The sequence below is a fragment of the Schistocerca gregaria genome, chromosome X (assembly GCF_023897955.1).
Source record: "Schistocerca gregaria isolate iqSchGreg1 chromosome X, iqSchGreg1.2, whole genome shotgun sequence".
In the NCBI taxonomy this organism is placed as follows: Eukaryota; Metazoa; Arthropoda; class Insecta; order Orthoptera; family Acrididae; genus Schistocerca; species Schistocerca gregaria.
The window spans coordinates 436695169-436707245 of NC_064931.1; the positions used below are offsets into that span (position 1 = coordinate 436695169).

The following is a 12077-nucleotide window of genomic DNA, read 5'->3' on the forward strand; positions in this document are numbered from 1 at the left end:
ATAAATGTCAGTGCCGATCGTTACGTGGAGATGATACGAACTTTCGTTACACCTGCACTGAACAACTTTCCAAACGTTCAAGAAGCCGCGCTTTTGAAATTCCCTGGTCCCCTAGATGACCATATTTATCCGTTTGTGATTTTTTTCTTGTGGGGCTACCTATAGAGCTAAGTCTACACGACTCGACCAAAAACCATGGATGAGTTAAAACACAGAATTCCGGATGCAATTCACAATATCTCAACTGAGATGTAGCAGCGGCCAAAGAGGAATCTCAACTGCAGATTTCACGAATGTATTCGTACAGGAGGACGCCGTCCAAAGGAGGTAATTTAAAAAAGAAATTATAAATGCCATCAATATTCCGTAAATAGCAAAGTCGTAAGGTTTCAATTACTATGAATGCAATTTCTTTCCTTCATCACTTCTAGTTTGATTGGATTGTGGAAATGTTCCCGATTTTCTGTGTCACACTGTATTTCATAACGGCTGTTGTCACTGCAGTGTATCGTTATTCGGAATAACACAGGCATTGCAATATCGTACGTATCCGCCGGCACCGGGTGAGTGAGGTTCTAGTAAAATGTCTCCCCTGTACGGGAATATATATAATGGATGTACGAGTACTGGTTGTAGACACTTGGTTGACGACGTATGGAAGTTTTTGTTTGGCCGTGAATTTTGCTCGGATAGGCAAATGGTAAGGTGACCACTCACGAAAAGCGGGAAATCCAGGTTCGAGTCCCGGTCCAGAACGAATTTTCACTGTCGTCATTTCATTATGCAGCTGATGGTTGTCCATATTCGCAACCTGGAATACGTTTCATGAAGAGTCTGTTCGAAATAGCTGAGCAGAGGATTAAAATGTAGAACAGTTGTCACCCTCTATTTTGAAGTCTTACTTCACACCAAGCGTCTGGAGCTATTATCAACGTCCATGTAGCATGAAAGTATTTTATTAAAGTTCTTTACCTCGATTTCCAATTTAGTGCTAATCTCTACTTTGAGAAAATTAAAGTACATGAACGATAAAAATAAATGCACATGTAGCATTTGTAGGTGAAACTTAAAGGAAATAAAGCGATTCCCAATAACAGTACAGTCACTTTCACAATCAGAAGGTACACTAAACATTATGAAACGTTTTCATTTTGTTGCTTTGTTCATGTGCTGATATGTCCTGTACATATCTGTGGCCAGATTGTGGTACTGTCATGACCAATCCAGTGGTTAGGAAAAGCACGGAAATACTGTGTTCAACGGAACGATGTCTTGTCATTCAACAAGCGTCAATGGTAGTGCGCTGCCACTGAGAATTTAACGAGCGACAGACTTAAGTCGCTAATGGGAAGATATTACACACACTGCAGGTGAAATGAGTACGAAGTGTGAGTACAATGTTCACCATATACAGGGTGTTACAAAAAGGTACGGCCAAACTTTCAGGAAACATTCATCACACACAAATAAAGAAACTATGTTATGTGGACATGTGTCCGGAAACGCTTAATTTCCATGTTAGAGCTCATTTTAGTTTCGTCAGTATGTACTGTAATTTCGCGATTCACCGCCAGTTGGCCCAATTGTAGGAAGGTAATGTTGACTTAGGTGCTTGTGTTGACATGCAACTCATTGCTCTACAGTATTAGCATCAAGCACATCAGTACGTAGCATCAACAGGTTAGTGTTAATCACGAACGTGGTTTTGCAGTCAGTGCAATGTTTACAAATGCGGAGTTGGCAGATGCACATTTGATGCATCGATTAGCACGGGGTAATAGCCGTGGCGCAGTACATTTGTATCGAGACAGATTTCCAGAACGAAGGTGTCCCAAGAGAAAGACGTTCGAAGCAACTGATCGGCGTCTTAGGGAGCACGGAACATTCCAGCCTATGACTCGCGACTGGGGAAGACCTAGAACGACGAGGACACCTGCAATGGACGAAGCAATTCTTCGTGCAGTTGACGATAACCCTAATGTCAGCGTCAGAGAAGTTGCTGCTGTACAAGGTAACGTTGACCACGTCACTGTATGGAGGGTGCTATGGGAGAACCAGTTTCTTTCCGTACCATGTACAGCGTGTGCAGGCACTATCAGCAGCTGATTGGCATACACTGGTACACTTCTGCGAATAGTCTATCCAACAATGTGTCAATCCTCATTTCAGTGCAAATGTTCTCTTTACGGATGAGGCTTCATTCCAACGTGATTAAATTGTAAATTTTCACAATCAACACGTGTGGGCTGACGAGAATCTGCACGCAATTGTGCAATCACGTCATCAACACAGATTTTCTGTGAACGTTTGGTCAGGCATTGTTGGTGATGTCTTCATTGGGCCCCATGTTCTTCCACCTACGCTCAATGGAACACGTTATCATGATTTCATACGGGATACTCTACCTGTGCTGCTAGAACATGTGCCTTTACAAGTACGATACAACATGTGGTTCATGTACGATGGAGCTCCTGCACATTTCAGCCAAGTGTTCGTACGCTTCTCAACAACAGATTCGGTGACCGATGGATTGGTAGAGGCGGACTAATTCCATGGCCTTCACGCTGTCCTGACCTCAAACCTCTTGACTTTCATTTATGGGGCCATTTGAAAGCTCTTGTCTACGCAACCCCGGTACCAAATGTAGAGACTCTTCGTGCTCGTGTTGTGGATCGCTGTGATACAATATGCCAGTCTCCAGGGCTGCATCAGCGCATCAGGGATTCCATGCGACGGAGGGTGAATGCATGTATCCTCGCTAACGGAGGACATTTTGAACATTTCCTGTAACAAAGTGTTTGAAGTCACGCTGGTACGTTCTGTTGCTGTGTGTTTCCATTCCATGATTAATGTGATTTGAAGAGAAGTAATAAAATGAGCTCTAACATGGGAAGTAAGCGTTTCCGGACACATGACCACATAACACATTTTCTTTCTTTGTGTGTGAGGAATGTTTCCTGAAAGTTTGGCTGTACCTTTTTGTAACATCCTGTATACTTACAAGAACATCTAGACGCGCTGAACAGCTTCACGTCACAGCTGAAACTGTTCAAATGGCTCTGAGCACCATGGGACTTAACATTTGACATCATCAGTTCCTTAGAACTTAGAACTACTTAAACCTAGCTAACCTAAGGACATCACCTGCGACTGTAGCGATCGCGCGGTTCCAGACTGAAGCGCCTAGAGCCGCTCTGCCACACCGGTCGGCAGTTGAAAGTGTATTCTGAACGATGATATAAGGTGTTATTCTTCCTAAACATTTTATCCATCTTCTCGTTCAAATCAAAATTTTTGGGACATGCAAGACTCAGGAATTGTATGTGTCGGGAATTGATAACAGTATTATTTTACAACACAAGCAGCAATAAAAGCACTACTAGTAGTCGCAGTGGCAGTGATAGTGGCGGCGGTGGTGGTTGTGGTGGTGGTGATAGCAACACCAGCACCAGGTCTGAGTAGTACGCACAAATGGGAAAGTAAGCCACATTTTGCGACTACCTATATAATGAAACACTTACCTGACGTTTCAGTAAGATGGATTCGCAATCATGCAGCTGAAGTCAAACAGTCAACTGTGAATTCTGCGGCATCGTTTCATGGCACCAAAAACATTAAGTGCACACATATGCGGTGCAAAGAGAACAGATAATCAAGGCAAAAACCGCTCACCAATGGAGAAGAAAACAATGTAAATGAAACTTGTTACAAGTGGAAGATACGTATGTCCATATGTTATCTGCCGGCCGCGGTGGTCTCGCGGTTCTAGGCGCGCAGTCTGGAACCGCGCGACTGCTACGGTCGCAGGTCCGAATCCTGCCTCGGGCATGGATGTGTGTGATGTCCTTAGGTTAGTTAGGTTTAAGTAGTTCTAAGTTCTAGGGGACTGATGACCGCAGCTGTTAAGTCCCATAGTGCTCAGAGCCATTTGAACCATATGTTATTTTTATTTTTTGTTTCAAATGACAATTTCTGTAACCTCTCCGAACGTTAATCGTACCTACTGGTTAAGTCTGTATGACTGTTTGAAGGCGTCATGTTTACCACTACTGACCTATCTTGAAAGTGGCAGTTAAATAGTCAGAAAACGACGTCAAAACACGTTGTGACACAAATTTACAGTATTACATTTCAATCCTGAATCAAATTATTCTATGGCTCCATGAGGCATTTCTTCTGAGTACTTACAAACTGCAGTCAAGTAAGTTTACTCCGTACCTAATGTCGCCCGTGGTCTCGTCCCTGAAGAACGTCTTGGCGATGCCGCGGTTGTCGTTCCTGAGGTGTCCCGTGTAGGAGATGGTCAGCACGTACTGGTGGCCCTTCTCCAGGCTCGAGTTCAGCCCCGCCACAACTTGCTGCGTTTCTTCCTCCACTTTCACGTACGTCACATTCAGCAGCTTCCGTGTCACCGCGTCTCTCACCTGCCCGAAACATCGGTTACAAAATATATTTTTACAACAGATTCCCGTAACAATAATATAATACAAATTTGAGTGCACAAATATAGCAAAATATAAACATCCAACACTAACTTCACACGAATACAGATGTTTCCTTTAATGAGTGTGACACGTGTAGTATGTGGTATTTTATACGAAAGGTTGGTTAGTTATAGCCAGTATGAGTGCTGACTTTGGCCGCTGAAACTTCTTCAGGAATTGTTCCAGCATATGCTTGAAATGATTTAGGCAAACCACAAGAAAATCAAATTAATCAGGCCGGCGTGAAATTATAGCGACTGTACCCATTTAACTTAATAATAGAGAAGTGAAAATATCTCTGTATTAAAGCTTTCCCGTCTGTAGAAAATTTAATAAATTATTCATTTATTAGTGGCAGAATGATTAATGCCGACAGTGACAAAAATAATGAAACCTATAGAGTTGTATAAACCGTAAGCGAGGAAAGAGAGATGTACTCGTACTAACAGAGTGGAGTGACCGTGAAATTTCCTCTTGTGAGGGTGACACAGAACTTACCCGGTACTTCTACTGCCGTGGTGTCCCGCAGAAAAACCCAATATAGCATCAAGTGGTCTCCCGATGGTAGGTCACGGGTCGTTTCAATATTTGGGAGTTGTCTCGCGGAGAAGACTACATGATTAAAAAGATTAAAATGCTTGACCCATGCTTCTAACAGGTTGGTTTGAAGTATTATTTTTCTTTGATATAGAGAATCACTTGTCTTGGATCCCACGCTCCAATTGTGGCCTCTTCTCTAGCAAGGTCCGGGGAGCTACAACGTGAAAAGAAGGTGCTGTTAGTTATACTCCGTTCTAATGTTATGCCCCGTTTAGGGAAACAGCGTAATGAAAAGTGAACGATTGAAGCGAGCAGTCGCTGTTTATTTCGCGAGGAATCGTCGGACAAGTGAAGAGTTACCTCCCTAACAACTGAGAGCACATGTTGCAGTCTGCTGCAGATCAATGCTCAGGTCGTCGTCACCAGCGTGTAACGTCTGAAATCTGAGACCATTCTCGGATCATTCTGGAGTCTGGCCGAAGTGGTGATGACATAGCCTCACTATTGGGATCTCAGAAAAGTTTTAGATTTGCAGCATCGCTTTAGAACTGATCAGGGCCGCCTGATATGGACCCGAGTGGAGGATCCACGGTAAACGAGACGCTTCATCGGTTCCGTAACAAGCTCGGCTGTAGAATTATTGACCTGCGCTACTGTATGGATACATGTCAGGCCACCATGGATAGGTGTGTGTAAATATACGGAAAATTGACACTAGGGAAGGTAAGTACTTGTGGAACGAAAGTATTTTTAGTTAGGTGCAACTCCGATACCCACTGTAGAAAACATAATTATTTGTCAACTGCTGCAGTATTCGGCGCAAAAGCTACAAAACATAGTCTCATCAAGAAATGAGCCATCCCAGCAAAGTAGAGCAGAGAGTTGGTTGACACCCAGACTAGAGATTAGGGAAATTTACAACATGTGGAACTAATATTGGAAATATAAACTCCTGGAAATTGAAATAAGAACACCGTGAATTCATTGTCCCAGGAAGGGGAAACTTTATCGACACATTCCTGGGGTCAGATACATCACATGATCACACTGACAGAACCACAGGCACATAGACACAGGCAACAGAGCATGCACAATGTCGGCACTAGTACAGTGTATATCCACCTTTCGCAGCAATGCAGGCTGCTATTCTCCCATGGAGACGATCATAGAGATGCTGGATGTAGTCCTGTGGAACGGCTTGCCATGCCATTTCCACCTGGCGCCTCAGTTGGACCAGCGTTCGTGCTGGACGTGCAGACCGCGTGAGACGACGCTTCATCCAGTCCCAAACATGCTCAATGGGGGACAGATCCGGAGATCTTGCTGGCCAGGGTAGTTGACTTACACCTTCTAGAGCACGTTGGGTGGCACGGGGTACATGCGGACGTGCATTGTCCTGTTGGAACAGCAAGTTCCCTTGCCGGTCTAGGAATGGTAGAACGATGGGTTCGATGACGGTTTGGATGTACCGTGCACTATTCAGTATCCCCTCGACGATCACCAGAGGTGTACGGCCAGTGTAGGAGATCGCTCCCCACACCATGATGCCGGGTGTTGGCCCTGTGTGCCTCGGTCGTATGCAGTCCTGATTGTAGCGCTCACCTGCACGGCGCCAAACACGCATACGACCATCATTGGCACCAAGGCAGAAGCGACTCTCATCGCTGAAGACGACACGTCTCCATTCGTCCCTCCATTCACGCCTGTCGCGACACCACTGGAGGCGGGCTGCACGATGTTGGGGCGTGAGCGGAAGACGGCCTAACGGTGTGCGGGACCGTAGCCCAGCTTCATGGAGACGGTTGCGAATGGTCCTCGCCGATACCCCAGGAGCAACAGTGTCCCTAATTTGCTGGGAAGTGGCGGTGCGGTCCCCTACGGCACTGCGTAGGATCCTACGGTCTTGGCGTGCATCCGTGCGTCGCTGCGGTCCGGTCCCAGGTCGACGGGCACGTGCACCTTCCGCCGACCACTGGCGACAACATCGATGTACTGTGGAGTCCTCACGCCCCACGTGTTGAGCAATTCGGCGGTACGTCCACCCGGCCTCCCGCATGCCCACTATACACCCTCGCTCAAAGTCCGTCAACTGCACATACGGTTCACGTCCACGCTGTCGCGGCATGCTACCAGTGTTAAAGACTGCGATGGAGCTCCGTATGCCATGGCAAACTGGCTGACACTGACGGCGGCGGTGCACAAATGCTGCGCAGCTAGCGCCATTCGACGGCCAACACCGCGGTTCCTGGTGTGTCCGCTGTGCCGTGCGTGTGATCATTGCTTGTACAGCCCTCTCGCAGTGTCCGGAGCAAGTATGGTGGGTCTGACACACCGGTGTCAATGTGTTCTTTTTTCCATTTCCAGGAGTGTAGGTTATACTCCTCTGTAGATGGAATGTTTATAGCAGTCAATAGAATTACTATGCCTAGCAAGGATGAAAATGAATCCGACTGCGAACTTCTACGAACAAGCGTAAACATGGCAGGTAAACTTAGATTATTAACCAAATGCGTCTACCGACCGCTAAATTCAGAGTATCACTTCTAGTGTTATACTAACATAGCATGAACATGCCCCCAGGATGCGATAGTAGTAGGTGGTAACTTTAACCTGCCTCGTACCCAGTTGGAAAACTTTTCACAGACTGTACAGCGAAGTAATGTTGACAACATTGTAATACACCTGCTTCTAACTTGTCCAACAGCTCACATACAATAAAAATAAAGGAGACTGGCAATAATATGCAAATACCAAAAACAAAACACACTACCATGCCTAAATCAGTGTAGGCAAACCTTTGGCATTGAAAACACCTTCCAGTCGTCTCGTAATGGGTAAATAATCGTCCTGTAGGTTTTCAAGGAAATCTTATACCATTCTTCCTGCAAATGATGGCACGATGATAGAGGTGGATACCGATCGACCACACTTCTCTCCAGAGTAGACCACGAAGGCTAAATAATATAGTGGTCTGGTGATTGTGATGGCAAAGGGAAACGCGAGAATTAGTACTCGTGCTCGCAATACCCGTCCTGGACGAAGATACCTGTGTAAACAGGGCGCCTTGTCGTCTTGGAGCTCAGTGTCATCACTGGGGAACTACTATTGTACCACGGGATGGACCTGATCAGCGAAAATGGCCACATAATCCTCAGCAGTAGTATGACCTTTCAGAGTAACAATGGGGCCCATGGAATACTACGATATGGCTATCCCAATCAACAACGAACCCCCACCATATTTCACTCTTGGGATATACACTGAAGCGCCAAAGAAACTGGTACAGGCATACATATTCAAATACGAAGATATGTACACAGACAGAATATGGCGAGGCGATCGGCAGCGCCTATATAGGACATCAAGTATCTGGCGCACTTGTTAGACCGGTTACTGCTGCTACAATGGCAGATTATCAAGATGTAAGTGAGTTTGAACGTGGTGTTATAGTCGACACACGAGCTACGGGGCACAGCATCTCCGAGGTAGCGATGAAGTGGGTATTTTCCCATACGACAATTTCACTAGTGACCATAAGTATCAGTAATACGGTAAAACATCAAATCTCCGACATTGCTGTGGCTGGAAAAAGATCCTGCAAGAACGTAACCAACGACGACTGAAGAGAATCGTTCAACGTGACAGAAGTGCATCCCTTCCGCAAATTGCTGGAGATTTCAATGTTGGTCTATCAACAAGTGTCAGAGCGTGAACTATTCAACGATACATCATCGATTTGAGCTTTCGTAACGGAAGGCGCATTCGTGTAGCCTTGATGACTGCACAACACAAAGCCTTACGCTTCGCCTAGGCCCATCAACACTGACATTCGACTGTTGATGGCTGGAGCCTGGTTGGACGAGTATCGATTGAAATTGTATCAAGCGGATGGACGTGTACAGGTATGGAGACAACCCCATGAATTCATGGGCCCTGCATGTCAGCAGGGGACTGCTCAAGCTCTTAGAGGCTCTGCAATGGTGTGGGGCGTCTGCAGCTGAAGAGGCATGGGATCCCTGATACGTCTAGATACGACTTTGACAGGGGACACGTAAGCATCCTGTCTGATCACCTGCATCCATTCATGTCCATCGTGCATTCCGACGTACTTGGGCAATTCCAGCAGGACAATGCGACACCTCACACGTCCAGAATTGCTACAGTGTGGCTCCAGGAACACTCTTCTGAGTTTAAACACTTCTGCTAGCCACCAAACTCCTCAGATATGAACATTATTGAACATACCTGGGATGCCTTGCAACATGCTGTTCAGAAGAGATCTCCACGCCCTCGTACTCTTGCAGATTTATGGACAGCCCTGCAGGATTAATGGTGTCAATTCCCTCCAGCACTACTTAACACATTAGTCGAGTCCATGCCACGTCGTGTTGCGGCTCTTCTGCTTCCTTGTGGGGGCCTTACACGATATCAGGCAGGTGTACCAGGCTCTTTGGCTTGTCAGTGTAAATTCTGCCAAAAGTTGAAAACAGTGTGCAACAATACAACTCACCAAATGACACTATTTCATTGTTCCGTAGTCCATGGTTTCGGCACCATGTTTTTTCTGTTACGGGAATTAGCATAATTGATGAGTGCTTTAGGAATTCCAACTCGTCCTGCAAATTCCAGCTTATGGAGCTCCCTTCGTGAGAGCGGCATTCAGTACTGCAGTGACTTTTGCAGCTGTCCTGTCCTTCTCCGTCAAAATCTTCTCCAATGAGTGTCTGTCACTATCACTCAACACACACTCCCATCCGCAGTTTGACTCAGCGGGTGATGTTTCTCCGCTTTCTGTGTATACGTTGTAAACCTTCGATACTGTGTTTTTGAGACACCAAAATCTTCGACCCCTTTGGTTACAGAAGCACTGAGCATACAAGCAACAAAAATCTTCCCCCACTCGAATTCATTTTCCCCGACTTAATGCAGTCACAACTCCACAGAACACTTTTCTGGCAGCAACTGACACTTTCAACTCATTGAGGACATTGCACAGGTGCCATTCATGATCAAATACAGCCACGGAACCTGGAGTCTTGGGTAGCATCTGAATTTGTATTCAAGCATGCATTTCTCGTGAAGTTTCCTTATTTTTGTCCACATCCTGTACGTTACTCCTGTAACGTATTACCTGTGTGCGCCTGCATGCTTGTCCTGTACGTTATAGTGAACTTCAGAGCCAGTTTCCTGTATCTGAGGACACAGGTCTTTGCCTGGCCGGGAAACGATAGGCTCTTCTTTCCCGAATCGTTCTAAATGGGCAGTGATCATAGTCTACTTGGTGGCTTATGGGTCTGTGATTTTTTATGGCGGCAGGTGTTCTGCAGCCCCTCTTGGAAAAAAACTGAGAAGTTGTGTCTGGAAACAACACCTCCCGGACAAGTGCTGTCAGTGGGAGCAGGAGATAACCAACTGATATACCTATATTCGGCTGCTGAGGCGGAACTGTAGAAATGCCACGGAGTAAAATGGTTTTATGAAGCACTTTTGAGAGACTGCGAAGTCGTGAATTGGATGGTAGCACTCAGAGGTCTAAGACGCAGGCCGTGTATCCTGTCAGGTAAATTCGGGTCATTTTAAGTGTCACTTGTCTGAAGACTGAAGCGAGCGATCCCTCGTGATCACTAAAGTTGTTCTGTCTGCAAGGAAAGCGTTGAAAAAGTTCCCAAGTGATTAACTATGTGCGGGCGTAGAATTCTGATTGAGTCTCTTCCTGTCATCTGGAAGATTGTCAGGCCTGGTAGTCTATTTGTAAAGCGTGCATGGAAACCGAGAGGTATCGGGATCAGATCCCTGCAAGTAGAAGGATAATGGTCGTATGAGTAGATATACTATTAAAATGACTAACGCCCAGAATAGTATGGAAGAAATGCAGACTGCTATGGACAACAAAAAACAGAATAACCCAGAAAATGCACAAAATGTTATGGTCAACAGCAGAAATGAGGATAGATCAAAAATATGCTATTCATGTAATATTAAAAAGACTTTAGATTGTTTTGCAAGAAATCGTGAAAAGATACTATCAATTTGTAGAGACTGTAGAAAATTAAGAAGGTCAGAAAATAAAAAAAATATTACTCCAACCCCAAATAGATTACACAAATCTAGGTTTTTTTGTTGTGGTATATTCCCAGTTTTCTAGCAGATTACATAGACAGAACTATCCAGAAAACTAAAACAGCACCAATAAATAGGTGACTCAGTGGATGAACCTCTTCACTCTTTCTTTGAAGATGAAGTGAATGCAAGAGCTAGCAAAAGTGCACATGAGTGAACAACCACCAGTGAACACATGCCACTGAGTGCACGTTGGTGAGCAAGGGCCAGTGAGCGACTTCAGTGGATGAACGTCTTCTCTCTTTTTTCGAAGGTGAAGCGAACACAAGTGTGAGCAAGTAATCGCACCTTGGTGTGAGTGAGCAATCGTCAGTGAATGCACGTCAGTGAACACACGCCAGTGAACGCACGCCACTGAGGGCACCTTAGTGCGAGTTCTCATAGCAAGCTCTAGTTGGGAAACTACTTCTCTCTTTCTTTGAAGAGGAAGCGAATTTGAGCACCAATCGATGGTGACCGCGAATGCATGCCAGTGAGTGCATCTCTGTATCTGTCTTCAGAGAGAAACCATGCAAGTGGTGCTAGGGAGCAAGCATAGCATGTGCACACCAGTGAACAAACTTCAGTGATTGAGCCTCTTCAATGAAGCAAATTCAAGTGACTTGAGTGGTGCTAGTGCTGCAAAGAGTGAATTCATGAACAAACTTCAGTGGATGAACTTCTTTCTTTCTCTTTCTTTGGTGATGGAACCCGTGATCGAGGGCACCATTCACGGAGAAGTGGATAAACTACAGAACTTGACTCTCTTCCATCGAAGACAAAGCAGGTGAACACATGTCACACCAGTGAACGTGCGCCAGTGAATGAATCTCTGTCTCTGTGTTTGAAGATGGAGAAAATGAGTGAACCTTAGTAAGTGAACCTCAGCGAATGAAACTCTTCGGTGTTGGAGTGAATCTGAGTGTACTCGAGCAAGTGTCAGTGAACGAACAA

The 12077-nt window shown here is 45.4% G+C and overlaps 1 protein-coding gene across 1 annotated transcript in view; it reads right to left on the reverse strand.

Annotated features, from left to right (window-relative positions):
* Positions 1 to 12077, reverse strand: part of LOC126298546 (uncharacterized) — a 439384-nt gene that overhangs the window by 199142 nt on the left and 228165 nt on the right. Inside the window, exon 3 of the mRNA XM_049989905.1 lies at positions 4219 to 4424. Coding sequence (XP_049845862.1) covers positions 4219 to 4424 — 206 coding nt within the window. The remainder of the gene's footprint in view (positions 1 to 4218; positions 4425 to 12077) is intronic.